At 40.7% G+C, this 18,964-nt stretch overlaps 1 protein-coding gene across 6 annotated transcripts in view; it reads right to left on the minus strand.

Annotated features, from left to right (window-relative positions):
- The window catches only part of MYLK4 (myosin light chain kinase family member 4), a 76,214-nt gene that overhangs the window by 26,115 nt on the left and 31,135 nt on the right, over window positions 1-18,964 (minus strand). For 2 of the 6 annotated variants that reach the window (XM_085540307.1, XM_015854497.3), the window contains exon 1: window positions 5,739-6,689. The exons of 2 other annotated variants lie outside the window; for them this stretch is intronic. In XM_085540307.1, coding sequence (XP_085396433.1) covers window positions 5,739-6,395 — 657 coding nt within the window. In that variant the 5' untranslated portion in view covers window positions 6,396-6,689. Of the gene's footprint in view, window positions 1-5,738; window positions 6,700-18,964 lie in introns of those variants that run through there. 2 more of the 6 variants (XM_085540306.1, XM_085540310.1) reach the window with 2 other exon arrangements.

Consider the following 18,964-nt stretch of genomic DNA (forward strand, 5'->3'; position numbering starts at 1 on the left):
TCCATAGTGAGAAAGGAAGGGAAGAGTCCAGCTCAAAACTCAACAAAACTTACAAATCCCCCACCAGTCAATTACACCTTTCCTAACTTGTCTGTGCTAAGTGTGTAATGATATCCATGGCAAATATGTTCAGACTTCTTGAACAGTCCTTCATAAGCCACTTTTGGGAAATCACACTTCTGGGAGACTTCCAAAGAGTTACAAACTTCAAAAAACCATTCCCTGCAGCCTTGATGACTCACTTTTAAATGGACTCCAGAAACTCAGGTTTCCTGAAAACAAACTTCATTACCAAGAAGGGGCTCTGTGTGCATGCGTGTGGGGGGAAGATCTCTTCGTTTCCCCTTTACAGACATATTTTCCTGTGGCACCTCACCACAAAGGCAGCACATACCAAAAGAGATGTGCTTGGACTCACCCCAGGCTCTGCTGGGGCTGCTGCCCAGCCAAGCATCGCTGCTCTTTGTCACTGATGCATGTGTATGCAAAGCCCAGGATGCTGCCAATGCAACACTAAACCAATTACATTTCTGAGTAGCTTCCCTTCTCACCAAAAGCCAGCATGATTAGGGCTCTGCATTTAATTGCAATGGCACTCTCTCCTACAAGAAGAAGCATTCAAGCATGGCATTCCAACTACAGATATATCTGACTCCTGATAGGGGACACCTGAAAATTGATTGAATTGGCAGAACTCCTGATGTCAAAAGGTGGACTGTAGATAACTGGAGTGAGCAAAGACTTCTTGCCTGAGCAAATCCCTCCTACCACTTTCTCCCCCCTTCAAAGGAGCCTTCTTTTGCAGGACTTCTCCCTGATGACCTTTGTCTTGCTCTTCTGCACTCACCAGTTTCCTCTGTATCTCATGGTGTCACTTTAGATTTGTAAAGGAATCATTGTGGATTCCTGCAATGGTGGATGTAATGTGCAGGCATTAATGTCATACCAAAAAGTCATCTGAGGCTATGTGCAGGTATTTAGAAATAAGCAGTGCCTGCTTTGATTCCACACATTCCTCAGGTAAAGAGGGAGCAAAACCACAACTGCAGTGCCCAGGGCTGGATCCTACCCAAAGGATATTGACGGCAGAGAGCAAGTTTAGATGCTAAAAGAAAGCAAAAGTATACAATGCTCTGAATTGGAAGTGCAGGATAAACCTCCTACGGATGTCAGTAAGGGAGAAAGCAGGGAAAAACAAGATGAAGATGTCTTGTCTGGAGAAAACTTAATGGATTTATAGACAGAAAAAGTGAGGGAGATAATTATAATTCTTACAATTTATGGCTCATTCAAAAACTGGAATACCTCTACTGAGGACCTATTTGGGGAAAGGCACCTGTTCTGAGGGGCAGAGAAGAACTCCCAGATACAAAGATAACTGAAGCCACTGTGTTTTCCAAGCAGCAAGCACATCTGCTGAGATCCTACAGAAAGGTTCTGCCCTCTAAACTACTAAGAATTGCAAAAACCCTTGTAGACAGATTAAAAAAAAAAAAAAAGAAAATGAAACAACTCCTGCCTGTTTGGCTGGAATATGAAATATTCACAGAACATGACCAATCTGGAGAGAAGGAAAATAATGCATGAGAGACCAGTTAGTATTTGTAGGCAAAACGAAGGAATCAGAATAATGGTTACAGGCTGAGGTTGAATGTATCTTAAAACACAGATTGCAAACAGAAGTTTCACTGCCAACTTCAACTAAAGCAAGGAGTGACTTGCAATTTCACTGTGATACCGGTGCAGGAGAGACAGAGGGTTCAAACAGAAAGCGCAACTCCCACTGCTGGGGAGCTTCAATGCAGGAAACAACCTCGAACTGCTAATAGTTATTAGTCCTGTAGCAAAGCCTGAAGAAATGGCAAGTGACCAAAGTTACAGCAAGCTGCAAGCAAAGGCAGAAGGTTCAACATCACTTTATGATGGCAACAAAAGGGACTTTATGACCCTCCAGGTGAGTTAATAGTACAGAATCTCTAAACTGTTTAATTTGGAGGAAATAAGTGAAATATTATTTTACCCGCCTTCCTGATAGGTGGAAGGAATAAGACTGAAAGTGGAGTTACAGTGTCATTTTGCAACAGGATTATCACGGACTACTTAGAAAGGTGAAATTGAGGAAAACCTCAAGATTTTAAAGACACTGCTGTAGAACTGCTGATTTCCCTCAGTGGTAGTAGTGAGAAGAAAAAAAACACTTAGAAAAACAAGTAATGCATGCTTCTCCTCTCAGCCACTGGTGACGGGGTCATGCCGTATGTGGTGGAAAATGGCTGGGAGACATTTGGCAGCTCTGACAAAGCGTGAAGTGTCTGCAGTCTACACAATATTACAACTGCAGCCCAAAACAGAAATAAAACAAGCTCCTGTATGAGGCAGCAGTGGTATTTCAGGATGGCAGTAAAAGGCAGGAAAACAGAAATTCTGCTTCAGAAGAGAGTGATCCCTATATTTTGCAGAGCACAAGAATTCCCACTGGGGCCTGTGATCTGAAAACTGTTCCAGATGCTGCTGAAGCCAGAAGAGAAACTGCTTATCATCAGCTGCTTATCACCACTTCTTTACACTTCTCCCATTCCTCTTCTTCCCACCCAACAGAGGCAGCCGTCCCCTTTGTTCCACCTCTTCAACTGCTCTCTATCCAATTCTGTAAAACAAGTCAGTTAAGAAACAGTCAAAACCAATTCTACAATTAATAAAGCAAAGAGCGCCTCTCTAAAGAGGGAAGGACAGGAGGACAGGTGACTAAGCAATACGTGAACACAATACACTGCTTTATCTGGATGCATCATGGCCACCTCTTGCACAGCCTACTAGTAATCAGGGCTGACTGGATTATTTTGCAGATCCAGGCTGAGGACAGCCAGCTGTCAGGCAGCTCGGCCACCTCAGTTCAGCAGCACGTGGCATGGCCACTGGGAAGGCTGGGTAAGGCACATCATGGCAAACATCAGATCACATCTAGTAGTGCACAAAAACAGGTGCTGTCTTTCCAAACAGGCGAATGGATCACCTTCTCATGGCCATAAGAAAATAGAACAGAGCTGTGCATGACTAAACTGATTGCTGGATTGCTCAGTAATGCCATATGGAGGCCAACTGGGACAACAAAGTTGTTGGTCTTACTGACTGGTGGCTGGAAATTGTTTTCAGGTGGGGACCAGGGACAGCAATAAAGATTTTGCTAAAAGAAGCAAGGGCCTCCCATAACTAGGTAGGTCTATTCATTGCTATGTCACCAGGTATTACTGGTTCATCTCAAGTGCAAAATTCTGCAAGAGTGAGGAGATACCTAATCTCCTATTTCTCAGTTTCTTAGCCTTTCTTTTTACCTTTGTCACAATAATTTCAAACCTCATTTGTAAATCTGTTTTGAATATGTGGCAGGCAGAGGCACAAGCAACCAGCTTCACAGAGTCTTATGGACCATGCTTTTCACTAACTTGCTCAGAGGTGCTTTTCACTATTAGGCAGAAGAGTCTGTTTGTCCTGAATGCAGATAATTGCTGTTTGCCACTAAACCAACAGGCACGCTCGACAGGCTCTGCTGAGGGACATTGTATCCTCCCATTGTTCTTATTGCAGGGCTGAATTCAAGTCTGTTTTTACTTAGAACCGAGTTGACTAAGTGTTTACTGAAGACATCTGTTGTTCACAAGAAAGGCAGATAGTTTTATGATGGTCCTATGCTAATAAATCAAACATACAGACAGGAGGGTAATGACAAGCTAACATATGTATGCTATCTAATAAAACAAACAAAATATTAGCAAAGTAATACTATCACCAGCATGACTCCAGACAAGCTCCTGCTGCCTTTAATAAGCCCTGGTGGTAGACAAGTTCCCAGTAAAGACTCTTTACCTCACCAAAAGTCACTCTGAACAGCAGCGGAATAGTGAGGAGATTACAAATGGAGATGCTGTTGTAATGAAGACAGAGTTCCCAATCTCCCCTTCTCTCTTTGGGTCTTTTTATCAAATCCAAGCCTGACAAGTCCTACTTCACATCTGGAAACCCAGCATCCCAGCTCAATCATCAGGAAACATCACTTCCCCCCCACGGAACCAGCCATGATTTGCCTCATCTGCTGCACAAACCAGCACCCACACATTCACCAGTGAAGCCACCACAGTCCTCTTCTCTCTCTTAATCCACAGTTGTACCACACACAGCTTCTGTCACAGATACAGGATACAGCCATTTACCATTACACAGATCACTTGTGGGCCTCCCTGTGAATAGGACTTTCACAACAGATGTTTTTACTGATGTTTCAAAAAGCAAAAGAAGCCATGAGATTAAAAATAAATGAATGAATGAATGAATGAATGAATGAATGAATGAATGAATGAATGAATGAATAATCCTTTTTTTTTTTCATCAAGGTAATGGTACAAAAAGTGAAAAATTATCTTTTGTTCAAATTCATTCATTGAAATCAGTCTAACTTGATGTTCAAAGAAGACCTATAAAAATCACTTTTATTGTTTGTGTCGTTCATCGGGGCAGCTACTTTTCCCTTTATTACTGATGTTCTGTGAACATGACTGCACAGGTTATATACCCTTACATCATGGTGGATCATCCAGTTCAATGGACGGATCTTTACAGGATGCATTTCTATTGCTATTCAGCTGTGGCTACTGTTAAATTTCCTGTAATGGCTCAAATGCATCTTGCCTGAGAAATGGAACTGCCTAAAAGTAAGCAAGCCAAAAATCACTCATTATGCTGAGGACAGCATTCCAAGTAATACTGTGTACTTCTGTTTTCAAGGAAGGTCATTTCCATTAATAACTACACATGGTGCTTCTTGTGCTCAAAAATTTGAGATAAACTCCTTAAATTACTCTTTAATTATCAAACAGTGAAGCCTGACCATGATTATTTAGGGGGAAGAAATGGGAGCAAAGCAAAAAAGAGTATCAAAGGCAACATTTTTAGCTCATTCTGGTTTCAACATACTTGTTAGAAGAAATTTCTTAATTTTTTACTGTTACTGGGCTTCTTTAAGCAACAAAGAATAGTTAAGCTACCTTACAAGAGTCTATGATAATCAAAGGATCCTTTCAAGAGATTTTTGCATTCTCTGAATCTGGCTTGTAAAGAATTTAACAAAACTCCCATTATGGTGACACAGGCATTTTTCCTCCAAGGAAGTTTACAAAAGCTGCAGCTCCACTTACAGTAACCTTACCTCGAATCCCAATTTAGAACACCTCCCTCCCCACTGATGTCAGCAAAAATACCAGATCAGAACATCAGAACAGTTAAGTTCTTCTTTGGAATAAAGGACATCATAGACATGCACATTCCTGATCCAAAGTCTATTGTAGTCATAGGAAGGTTTTGCAACAGGTTCATTGAGCTCTACAACATGTAACACGAATGCTGCAACTTGATTTAACTCAGTAATTATAAACTCAGTAAAATGTTCAAGACTGAAACCTACTGATCTCTGTGACAATCTTTGTCACTTATGTCAGTGACCCCTCATTATGTTTCATAATAATGAAGAGATCATTAGAAAAAAGCACAGGTAGTAGTCACTGAGTAGATTTTTGTATAATTTTTTTTTTTTCCACCCAAACATGCTTGGTTTCATCTTTTTAAAAAAGATGAGTATTGGTTGTTCTCTCTTAAATGTTAATGGAATGGAAAAATGAAGTATATAAGACAACATGTCTATGGCTTGCAATGATTCCTGACAAGACGAGAAAGAAACCTAGGCTCACCTTTTCACTCCTCTTCTCAAGCAGAGCATCAGCAGTTGTCTCCGAGAAAATCTGCATCCGAAAACCACGTCCAGCTGCTTTTGTATAATCACCTGCCTTGCAAAGCTTACGTTTTAGTATATGATGTTTTCCACTTGAATGATGAATTATTAGTGCTTTAACCTTCTCAGCAAGAGGCCCTACAAGCTTCTGTATTGCAGAAATGCTTTGTTCCAGTCCATCTAGTCTTTTAACCTGCTGCTCCGCATTCCTGTTTATATCAGAAAGAGATTTTTTCATTTTAAGGCAAAGCCTCTTCATCTGATTATTTCTCAGATTTTTGTTTCTTTCCATCTTCAATCCAGGCTCAGATGTCTCTGCTTTTACAATCTCAATATCTTTTTCAATGCAATAGATTTCTTGGGAAACGCTGTTCAGTTTCTTAAGCACGTTGTCTTGCAGCATCAACAGCTTATCTATTTTCTGTTCAAGGAAGGCAAACTTCGTATCCATGATGTTAAAACTTTCAGTGCTGACATCACTGCTTTCAACACGATGAATTTGCGGGGGCTCCATTGTATCATCAGGCCCCTGGTTGTGCAAAGCATTTGGATCAAACATTTTTGCCAAGTTGTTGACCATAGATGTAGGAGGGCTTTGCCTGCTGGATGTGGTCATTTTGCAAGTTTAGGCTGGGGGAGGAAACGCTCTGATGCTCAGCTGCTTGAGGACGGTATCAGTTGCAAATGCTTCCCATCCAGACTGCACTGGTATACCGCCTACTTTATCGACTCCAACTCAACTAATTAAGTAACTACTCTCCCACATTTGACTAAAACAGAGGAAAGAGACACCCAAATTACTTAGGAAGAAAAGCGTCTTGAATCCATTATTAATATATATACATATATCTGTTTCCAAATGAAGCAAATAGAGAGATGAGCATCCTAAATGCACTCGGTTCAGTGACATCAGCCCTAGCACGGACAGAACTATTTGCACCCCAAAGGAATTTGTCAGCAAAAAGGCTATGTGACACATGAGAAGCAAAGATGTTTTTGCACTAGTGAAGCCTAATATGTAATGTGATCCATGCTCCAAAGAGAATAAGGGTCCTTGCAGTGCCTTTAAGCATGGCTGCTTGGAATTACCGTGTCTTAAGGTGAGATTTTCAGATGAAAGCCTTTATTGCTTGAGAAGCATCTTATGCCAGCAGGAAGTTGATAGAGTTGTTAAAAACAAATACATAAAGGAAAGTAAAAGAAGGACATGCTGCATGCAGATATTTTGGGGGAAAAAAGATATGAGAGCCCTATTCTCTGCTTTATACTTCAGCTACAACATATCTAGCTCTCTACACATAAACAATTCCCTTCATATCCAAAATCTCAATTTATATCTGTACTAATGAGACTATGCTAACATGCCACAAATGTAGAGGCTCTTACATTTTACTATGATCTGTTCATACAAGTTTCCAAAAATTGACAGAGTCTGCTTTTCACTTTTTTTGTCTGTCAGTATATGTCACAAAACCAGGGGTTAGTGTCCGTAACTCAGGCTGCTCAGTTATTGCTTTTGCAAAAGGCTTTCATTAGTTTCAGAAGGACAAGATCGGACAAAGAAGAATCAGTATGATCAGGAATAGGATAAGTCTGAATTGCTGGACATTTCTCATGTTAGTTTGAATAATAAAAGAAGGTTTTAAAAAGTAAATATTAGAACCAGAGCTTTTCATTTCAAGTCCATCATATTCCACATGAGCTAAAAGCACATCAGTATAGATCACTTTGATGGAAAAAGGCTACTTTTGAGATACAAGGAAAAGATCACCTTAGACAAATGCTGTCATAGGCTGACCACATATAGGAAAGTGAGAATTTGTGCAATACCTCTCGCAGAATGCAACAGGTAAAGTCAGCTGTTGGAAAGCAGTCAGGTAGACTGTTGCCTTATTCAGAGGTTCAAGAGCTTCTTTTGTGACTCCAGTGAACCAGCCTCAGTTTATTCTCCTTTAAATGGCAAGCGTGAGAGATAACTTGCTAAAGCACACAGTGAGTTCTGAATATCTAATGCATCCAATAGTCTGTAAAAACAAGTTCTGTGCACAAACTGAAGGATATGAAAGATCTCCTTATTTCTGGGTGCCTTTTACATTCAATCACACCTGACGATTTAAGAAGTATTTTCTCACAGTCATTTATGAATCAGTACGCAGCCAGTGTTGATAAGTTAATTCAGGAGCGTGTTCTCAGGTTACCACAGGTTAATAAAGGAAAGAAGTTCCTAGGTACATTTGTCACCTCCTGGGAGCAGCGTGTTACTGTGACTGAAAGGTGAACTGTGTCCATGCATGACGCTGAAGCGTGGATCAAAATCTCTTCTTTACATAACAGACATTACCAAGAAGCGGCCACCACGTGTCATTGTGCGTAGCACGTCCGCTGAGTGCATTGAGAAGGTTAAATGATTTTAAAATAGGAAATAGGATAGGAGGGGGAGAAAATGACAGGGAGTTTAGGGATCCCTATTTCATGGAAAGAACTATATACAGAACAGCAGATTAAAAAATAAATAAATAAATAAATTTAAAAAAAAAAAAAAAGAAGAAGAAGAAGACTGAAGCAAAGAGGATCATGGAGGCTCCTGCAGAGAGCAGTTATGTTTAAATCCCTTTGCCTTTTTCCGCTCATCTCTGTTAGAAAGATAAACTAAACCCTCCTGACAGTTTCACATCTGCAGAAGCCTGTTAGACACAGAATTCCAGGAGAGGTGTTTGCATGCCTGTAAAATGGCCAGGTTTGCAGAGCCATTTATCTTGTGTGAAGTGCCAGCTCAGAAGCTCACTGGGAGCTTCCCCCGACCACTGCCCTGCACAAGCACAAGGTTAAAGGTTTATTGTGCCTTGCCACCCAGCTAGGGCTCCTGCCCAGGGGGTTTGTTAGGGAAAGCCTGTCAGCCACAGGGATCCTCTCCAAAAGGAACATTATTTTGTAACAGCAAGGAAATGATGATAAAAAAAAAGGACACATGGATAGTAATGGCAAAATCATGTGTTATATTACTGCACACAGCCACATATGTTAAACATTTAAATCTCTTCTAACAGTTGCCCAGGGAAACGTTATGTGAAATACCTCAAACCAAAACCATAAATATTAATAAAAATTTTAAGCTCTGTGAGGCAAAATCCTATTATCAGGTATCTTCCATAAAGTCCTTCTGATTTAATATTATGCCATGACATAAAAAAATGCCAGGCACTTTCCAAATGTAGAAAGCCAGCTATTAAAATGCTCTGTTACAAACCTATCCGAAGCTCTGTCTGAAGCTGACACGAGCTAGGAGAGAATACTGCTGTACAGACATGATACAACAAGTCTGTAACAGATGAGATAAAACTTCATGTGTAGCATCAGTGTTACATGTGTCAACAAGAGACATTGGTAGGTTCCACTTCAACCACCTGACTCATAGAGAGGTTAAAGGTGAAGACCAGACAGGCTAGAGAAATAAAAAGTCTCCCTTCTGCTTTCTCTCTTGAACTCACACTGTGGTCAGTGTTATTTTCTCTGTACTCATGAATATGAACAATCTGGCTAGCATTAGGAAATTATCACAGACAAACCAGTTTGCTACCCCAGCTCTTTTAGCTTTGTGCTTCTGAACCATGAGCCTCAGGCTTGGAGATGCCCAGACCAGGCTTGTAGCAGGTTCTGATCTTTTTGACTGGATATCAGTCTCACAGGTGTAAGAGAAAAACAGCTTCAGAAAAAAATGCCTGCTAGTCCAAAACACCCAAACAGTCTAATCAGCAAAAAGAGCTAATACTTGCTTTTAAATATATATTTGCGATAATTTATCAGTGCAAATAAAGCCTGAGCATTTTTTCTGCTTGAACGAGTTGTACACTCAATTTTCACCAGCTCTTGGTCCTCTGACCATACTGCTGAGATGCCAACTTCCCTGCCTTACCTTTTTTTCTTATCAGACTCATAAGAAATCTTGCTCCCCAACCCATTTTTCAACCTGAGCCTATTCATTTTAGCTCACTTCAGCTCAGTTCTTCATATTTCCTGTTAAAGACCCGGACAGAGCACCTCATAAATTTATGTTAGCTGGCATCAAGCATTATAAACAAGAGCACAAGTGGAAATGTTTGAGTCGAATTCCAACTTTTTGGGCTCAAAGCTGTGTGCCAGGATACGCTATGCTGAACTTTATCTGGAGAGCACAGTGCCATTCTCATCAACCGTAAGCTGTTATAGGCAACGCACCTCCTGAGCTCCCATGTCTGGGTTGATATTTTACTGTTGCAGAAGCTTGGAGTGTCTCTCCCCTGCTCTTCCTTCATAAATAAAATATAAATCCCTGCCATTCAGGAGTCTGCAGCACCTGTGTGATGCATGCTCCCCATTCCAACCACTGCTCGCTCCTAAGTGTAAGCAAAACGTATTTTTCTGTCATTTCCACACCTATGTCTGGGTGAGAATCAGGTCTTCATGGGGTACATGTTAAGGAAAAAGAGGCATGAACAATTAGCTCTGGCTTACAAGTGCTAATTTAGACCACGCCACCATGACCTCAGATATCACACAGATATTAATTGTATGCATTTCCACACAGTCCAGGTAAGAATAGATAGAACATAATACATTTCAAGTAATATCAATACTGAATCACCCTGCACATTTATTATTAAAATAGTGGGAAGATCTGAAAGCCAGCTTTCTTCATACAGCTAAAAGACAGCGTATAGCACATAAAGTTCTTCATATATGAGACTGGCTCATATACTGAGCCTCTTAAAAACTTCCAGTGCTGAAACTTCCATTATTTCTCTAACTGATGTGTTGCAGTGTTGACAGTTTTCCATATTAAAAGGTTTCCTAACCTAAATTTCCCTTGGTGCCTCTGAAACTGATTTCTTCTTGTCCTGTGTATGTGCAAGGAAAAACATATAAACATATATACATATATACATATTGCTCAAATCCCTATAATAAAATCTCAGAACAGATGAAAGAATAGGAGCAATTCAGAAACAAACAGCAGAAGTCAACTTTTCAGAATGTCCAACAGTAAAATGATCATCTACCTGCTGTGTTTCATAATGATTTAAGAGCTTCATAAGAAATTAAGACCTTTGTCCCACAGAGGTCTCATTATTTTCATCTACAGCTTCCTTATTCTTCTGCCACCTTCCCATACATTGTTCACTTCTTTTATTCCTTTCGGTGTCTGTTTTGCACCTTGCAGTACACTTCTTTATATACCTGAAACCTCCATGTTCCTCTTCATGTTCCTCTAAAACGAACCCTTTCCAGCAATCTTCACCACTTTCCTGTCTTCATCTTTTATCTCATGGTTGATCAGTATTCATCCATTTAATGAAAAGTCACCCACAAACCAGGAAAGAGCAGAGAATATACGTTAGCCTACCCTTATTAAGTTCTGGTACGAATTCACCATTGTATTAGACATTTTGCAAATAAGCAGAAGAAAATCTTTTTTGGGGGGACTCTGATCAAGGCAGATGTAGGTTTTGTTCTCAGATTGGCCATAGGGATGCAAATTTTGTGGCTGGACTAGCTGTAGGACTTAGCAGAGCAGTTCCAATAGTACCGTTTATCTCTGAATCATCATTTGTCTTTTATGGGGAAATCATAGATTTGTTTTATTCCCCATCATGATGCTGGTAATAAACTGCAGAAGAAGATTCCTTAAATTATTTGCAAATTAGATGTTTTGAAGAAGATTGTTTTGTCATTTACAGAATATTTAAGCGGAAATCTCCACAGCCTCAAATAAAAAACAACTTTGGGTTATTGGGGGACAGGAGAGCTGCTGTCTAAAATGCTCTTTTAGGATACGCAATTCAGGAATTGCATGTTCTAGTCACAGAGCAGAGAAAACACTGAATATGGAAGTGTACAAGCGAGAATTAAAGCATGTCTGCTCTTTCTCTAGTAAACAACAGCTCCCTGAGAAACAATCTAAACTTACAGCTGCTCAGCCCTGACACAGACTAGAGAGCAGGCGTGAAACCTACGAAACAGATTCAGAAAGCCATACTATATACTACAAGTTCACAGATGTCAGTGATGGTAAGCTGAAGAGGAAAACCATACTCTTCTCCTTCCCCTCCTTCCTCTCCCCCTCCGCCGCAAAGGCGCATCAGGATGGGTCAGGGAATTTATCCAAAACGATGCATTTCTACAATCAGCAGTCATGTTGGACTCTTCACCATGGGGGCTGAAATAACTGTACGGTTAAGATTAAGCGACATACTGTGTCATGAGTGATATACGTTTATGGCTCCCCTGGGGTCTGCCCAAAACATTAGTTTGGAGCTCTGCTCAAGGTCAGAACAGGAAACAGCTTTATACAGGGCAGGAGAGTAAAGCGAGGAAGTCTGGCACTGAACTTCATGAGGTAGGACTAGGGAATTTACTGCTCCATAGGGCTCTCTGCATGCAGCTATTCTGTGACCTGTTAATTAATTACGAATTCTGACTTCCTTTAGTATAATGACTCTGGTAACTCAGTATCCTGGAAATACTGTAGCGATAAACCCAAAAGCAAGTACCCGAAACAAACTGCAGCGAGCCTGATTACAGATCAGGGATCAATCTGCATATGACATGTGCTGGCCTTTCAGAAATGCTATCACCTCCAAATTGGGAACCTCTCTGAAGGTCTTCATATGATCACTTTTAGCAGAAAAAGAAGTTAAAAAAATAAATAAATCACTGATCTATGTTGTACTAGATGACCTTTAAAGATCCAGTCCAACCCAGCCATGATTCTATGTGTATCACTTTAGGAAATGTCTAGCTCCTTGAAGATGAAAATGATGATGGAAGACACTACCCATACTGTGGGGGTGTTATTCCCCACACTGCAGAACTTTGAAGATACCTTTAGTTTGGCAAAGAATTTACTTAGAAGGGTTCATCCACTGTAAGCTGCAAGTTGCAGTATTTGTGCAGGTCATGCACAATTCAGTCACAAGAGGCATCGCACAGCTAATGGGTTTCTCTGGGTAAGAACTACACAGGGCATACAGAAGCCGCTATAATCATCATCTGTATGCTTAACAGCTAAACTTGGAAGCACTTCACCATCAAAAAGCATGATAGTCTTTTGCCAAGGGCCAGTTGCCACTATCATCTCCCACCCTCAAGATACCACCTCAAAAGTCTCACCTCTGCTTAGCTGTCTCCATTTTACTACACCAAAAACAAAACAAACCTCAAAACCCGGAGTTTTTTAAGGCTGAAAAATACTGTGTGATAAATTACCCATTAATAGCATAAAACTCTATTTCCAGGAAGCCTGTTTAAAGGAAAATTCCTGACTTTCTGAGGCTAAAGCCGAGGTGTCATAACTCTGAAACAGAGCAATGAAAGGAGCACTGTCTCCAGGTGCAGCAGGAGCTGTACCTCATTTCATCTGCTGGGTAGACTGGTTAAAGTCTCTGGTAGCGTTCCAAAACTTTCTGGCAGCTAGCATCCTGTATTAAAATTTATAAACCACGAATGGCCTTTTCTAACAAAAAAGTTAATTCAGGATGGATAGGCTGAAAAGACTTGAAAGAGACAGTCATCAGAAGTGGTTATATGGAAAATTGGATGTAAGTAACACCTTTCGCTCCATCAGAACATACTAAAAATATAGCAGAAGTAATTTCAGTGAGAAAGGGAAACTATATTGATTAAAAGATCTTTAACAGAGCTGCGAAGAAGAGCCCCAAAGCTGCATGGCCTGTTGGGAGGTAGAAGAGATACAAATGATGCATTATCCCCTCCAGAAGGAGCATAATGACTGCTCAGATAGAGCTGTAAAACCTATCTATCATCCAGTCCACGGTATCAGAGCCTGTGATAGCAGGAACAGTGAGCACTGCCTGTGGTGGCTGCCCACCCAACAGGCAATATTAACAGAAGAAGCAGTTGAGGTCCTCATGGGTCTCGGGCTGCCGCTCTGTGGTCAAATAGATTTATAAAAACAAATCTTCAACAAGTGAATGCAGTGACCTTCAGATTCATCATAACCTACTGCTCTTCTTACTGTGAAATAATGCAAAGATAGCAGTTCCTGGGCTAGGGAGGGTCTCAGAGTGACAACTAGGGCAACGTGCTAACTCATTTTCACCTGCGGTGGTGGTTCCCTGCTGCCTCTGCTGTGAGACTGCTTATAGAAGTGCAGAAGAGGGAAGAAGAGTTTGGGGTTTCTTTGCTTGTTTGTTTTGTAAAGTACTAGTAAACTCTCTCCACAACACTGTTTACCTATTCTTGCATCATACACTCACCAAGAAATTATTTTATCCTCCTGTGCTGCTGAGGTACTACACCAAAACCAGGAATCCACTCATTCTGCAGGTGAGCCAGGGCAGTGCTTGTTTACCCAGGCAGGCTTTGCTGAAGCAAACACTTTTTTTACCACTATGACTGCAACCAGAGTTGGAATTAAACAGATTTCAACTAAGCAAATCAGCATGAAAAGCAACGTGCTGAAAACACCTTGATCGATTTATTCTCCTAGAAGCCTAGTGAAATAAGTGGCACATTCATACGTAGCACAAATGTCAGAATCCAAGATTGCATAGAAGAAAGGACAAGCATCCTGAGACGTAGACATCAGCAACCTGTCTTTTTAGAGAAAAGGTAATTTCAGTTGATTTTTATAAGGTTTGCTCATTTGGGTGTATATTTTGTGATATTTTAATAGATTGTAAATTGTGCCTGGCAAGTTTCCATAGCATACATTTATGCTTTAGAGGAGAAGAATTCAAAGAAAAAGTGTTACATAAAATTGAATTTCTCAGCTGTATTAAAAAGCCCTAAAATCCAGGAAGTTAAAATTGCAGTTTTTCTCCATTTTGATCTGTTTATTTAATTCACAAACAAATAACCCACACTGTTCAACTTCATATGCAGAATGAATGGATGTGAGGTAGAGGTCTCTGAAATCTGTCTTCCTGTCTTTCTGTCCTGCTCTGGGTACATGTGTTAACACCATTTTGCAATGGTGGATATTCTCTGAGACTTTCAGCTATATGTCTTCTTTAGCAGCTATTTTCTTCCTCATGGAACATTCATTTCAACAAAATCTCAACAAAATAAAACATGGTAGGCTCTTAACCTTACAGCTGAACTTTGAAAGCCATCACAATCATCACCTGTTTTTGCATCCCTGAACTCCCTCATATTCCAAGTAAATGATCATTCCATATGTCCAGCCACCTGGCTGTAAAGATTAGCCTCAATCACTGTCCAGCTGAAGATTCAAAGAAATGAATACCAACATCATCAATATCAAGGCATTAGAAAGATCCTGCATGGTACTTCAGTTTTCAATTACCCAATGAGATCCAAAAGATGAGATGGTTGCTGGCAGAATCATAGAATGCCACGACAAAACTTTTTTTTCCTTAAAAGAATAGAATTGTCAAACTTTAAATGTTCAGTGTTGCTATTACCACTCACACAAAGACTGGGGAGAGGAGTCCTGCTGACAATAACTGAATAAAAAAAACCTTAGACATCACTGACTTCTATGGCTCTTTCAAAAGAGATTTCACACAGTCAGTTCATTCATACATTCTCCGAATATTATATTTGCACAGAACTTGCTATCCTGGAAAGCACTGAGACAGGGCAGGATTCTCCTTGCAGGTACTTCTCTTGCCTCCAAGAGCCTGCAATGGCATTGGCAGATGCACCCCTGCACAATCACATTTCTTCTCCTATGCTTTTGCTTCCCTCTGTGACACTCTTTAGGCAGCCTAGAATTAGCAAAGAACCTGCTTAAATGGAATAAAGCATGTAAGCAAGGAAGGAAGCATTCAATGGAAAGGAAAAAGAAATCCTAAGAATAAAGGCGCTGTAACAGTTGCCAGTTTGTCACTAAAAAGTTATGAGTGGCCAGACTTTATGACAGTCTATAAGAATCAGAGAAGAAGCTCTGATATGGCACTTTTGCCATATTTTCAGCTTCTCATTGCTTTTCTTGGGAAGCAATATTCTTCAAGGCAGAGCAGCAGTCAAAAGACATCTTGATCGTTCAGTAAGGAAGATGAGCTAAGGTTTTATGTTGTAGAAACGCTGAAAGGAAACCACTGTCTGAGGTCAGTTTGGGCATCTAATGAGCGCAGTGACCCAAAAGACACATAGCTGGATTACAGCACCTATACCTGGAAAGCTATTTCCCTGCTTTAATGTGCAGGTGACGTAAAATCATGTAAGATTTAAGGTGCTTGGCCTCTGGGAGAAGCCCAGCTGGCTGAGCAAAAAGCATGCTCCCTTTGGCCAGCTGCAGCTTTTCCCAGACAAAAGTTTCTTTTCATAGCATTTTTATCAACATTAACTGCTGGCTAAGTCAGTGGTTTGAATAAACAATAAAGTACAACAGTGTCACAGAAGCTGGCTAAATAAAACAGTCTAGTATTACCAATTCATTAATATTCCACTGCCAAAAAAGTGTGTTTTAGGCTGGAAATCCTGAGGGATTGTTTTTTTCTCTTTCTAGAAAATAGTATTTTATTAGTGCTACGCTGCTTGCCGAGAAGCCTCACCTCACCACCACATATTATCACTTAGCAAATCGCTGTCCTGCCTCTTAAACATCTGATTCCACGTGACTACCAGGATTTTTTTACTTTTCCAGAAAACACGAAGCAGTGTTTCATCAGACCTTGAAGGACTCCAGCCGTCAGCACCAATAAACCTGGGTCCAGAAACCTAGCGCTAATAAAATGGCTTCAGCGTTGTTCAGCGTAGCACACAAGTATCTGAAGTAAGATACGTTTTCCCAACAAGTGGGGAAAAATCAGTTCACTCAGCTTGCCTCAGTTGTGTCACCCCTCTGCCAAAATGCACACATTGTGTTTCCTGTTGTCACCTGTTTTGAATTAAAGTTCACTTCCACTGCACACCTGCAGGCTACCAACCTGGAAGCTCTAAGCCTTCGCTAAGTCCATGCTGTGGTGTTCGGAGTTAGTTTTATGAGGAGGACTTTAAGCTAAGGACATCCGAAGTGAAGTATGATACGTTTAGGAAGGAACTTCCACCCAAGTGGCCAGAACAGGTGCAAGGCAACCTTTGCTACAGGTGGTCATGTTTCTGTGTTTCACCCTCCTGTATCACTATGTGCACCTAAAAGCATTTCTTACTGCTCTTTGAAAAGTCTCAGAGGAGAAGTTTTGCCTACTGTTTATTCTTACTTGTGAACTTCTGAAGACCTACTTGAATGTTCAGGTGAAAATATCTGTGCTGTGATGTTATGGGAGGGAGAGCTCTTCACAGAAGCTGAAAAGCATCCACCCCTTAACCAGTTCATGCAAGACTCCAGCTGCATGCACTGGAGAGAAGGCCTAGTTTCTTAGTGAAGCAAGCAGCTGGAGCAAGCATTGCCTCCCAGTCTCTTGGAAAGGAAGACAAGGGAAAAGTTCATACTCTCACCTTCCCCACTTGCCCCATGTAGCTGGCTCAATCACTAGTGGGTTTTCTTATCTTATCTGAGAACAGAAATGGTGTTGATGTCTAGCCAACATGGTCTGAACGTGCCTCTAACTTGCCTGTGCTTCTGCATGAAGGGGACCAAAAGTTGCCTCTAAGTTTGCACTACTGAAACAAAAAATAGATAGAAATGACTCCTGCTGCACTGTGCAGCTGATCATGGAAAACTACCTGTGTAGCAGTATAACGTTTAATAAACACAAGTGAGAAACTGACTTGAGAAACCAGTGGGATTAAGGAGTATCATATGCAATGTGCAAATGCGACAGTGATTTTTGAGGGATCTAATCTTTTGCTTATGATGCTTTCAGATGACACTGTTGTCTTTTTCCATAGTAAACAAATAATAAAAAGAGAAGAAAAAAAAAAAAAGTAAAAGAAGAAAAAAGCAAAAAAGCAAAGCATAACATTGCTCAGAATAAGTTTGTAGTATTTTTGTTAATGAAAGATTAGTTCTGGATTCCTGAGTGTCTAGTGACGCCACTTCTGGGACAGGGAAACATGAGAAGAACAGTTTTGTTATGAAACAAACTCTCCTCTTACCTCAGAGGCCCTCTTCTCTCTTCCCCTGACCTCTCCTCATCTGCTTACTTCTTCTATTTACAGACCTCCATCAAGATTACATGCTTTAATTTGATCTCGGGATCCAGAAAGAAACCATCTGGCCAATTTCCACAGCCTCTGTCCCGTGCAAGGGCAGAGCAGAGGATCAAAATGGTCCTACCTCACTATGCAGTCGGTGGAAGCTTACATTACAAGATTATTTTGTTTTTTTTCCTTTTAAACTCTGTGATATCTTTGGGATCACAGGCACAAGTTACAATTTTTTTCACCTTTTGCTCCTTCAGCAACTGGTGCCATTACAGTGCTTAATGCTGGACATAAGAATAACAAGAATGAAGTTACTGAACCTCCAGAGCTCATAAATCATAGATTCAGTCACCTGTAAGTTGTTTTGCCTAAGCTTAGCACCCCCTATAGTCAAGAGAGAGAGAAAGATCACGACAGGAGAGTTTCTACGGGGGCAGACAGGAGGAAAAGTCGCTGGTGGTAGCTCCCTCCCTTTTGATTTGAGGGAGCCCAGCTTTGACCAGACATCTGATTTTCCAAGGGTAATGGACAGAGAAGCCTAATCTCACCTTTTGTTCCCAGTTTTAAAATGCTTGCAACTATGTTTAGAATACAGACTGTCAACACTGCAGAAATTTGAATAATGTCTCTTGGTGTCATCTAAATTCTATCAAGGACAACCCAGACGATCTCTGCTTCTTCGGCACCTGTGGGGTAACCTCCAGTGAAAGACAACGGTAAAACAGTCTCAGCCCAAAACATCAAGTAGTGGGGGCTTTGATTTTGTGAGAAGATGTAGTAGACTGTGTTTTTGTCATTACTCTTTTTCTTACACCGGCCATATGTGTTGCTTGGAGGAATGGCATCCACAGGAGTGATGGATTAGGCTTAGATCAGAAAACACAAATTATTTCCTCACACTGCATAAATAATGCAGGTGGGCACTCTGAAAGGGATTATTCCTTGCAAAACTTCCATTGGATATTGCCATTGGAAAGGCAATATTCATGAGTTGGAACAAGTCCACAGTCCTTGGAAAGGCAAGCCAATTTTACACAACAATCTCACTTTGCAATTACATGCTGCTCTTTGCTTTCTCGTTAGCCTGCTTAGCTCACTTTATAGTCTCATAAAACAGTTCATTCCTCTTTCTTT

This window comes from Coturnix japonica, chromosome 2, assembly GCF_054131305.1.
Source record: "Coturnix japonica strain WE chromosome 2, WE-NBRP24, whole genome shotgun sequence".
In the NCBI taxonomy this organism is placed as follows: Eukaryota; Metazoa; Chordata; class Aves; order Galliformes; family Phasianidae; genus Coturnix; species Coturnix japonica.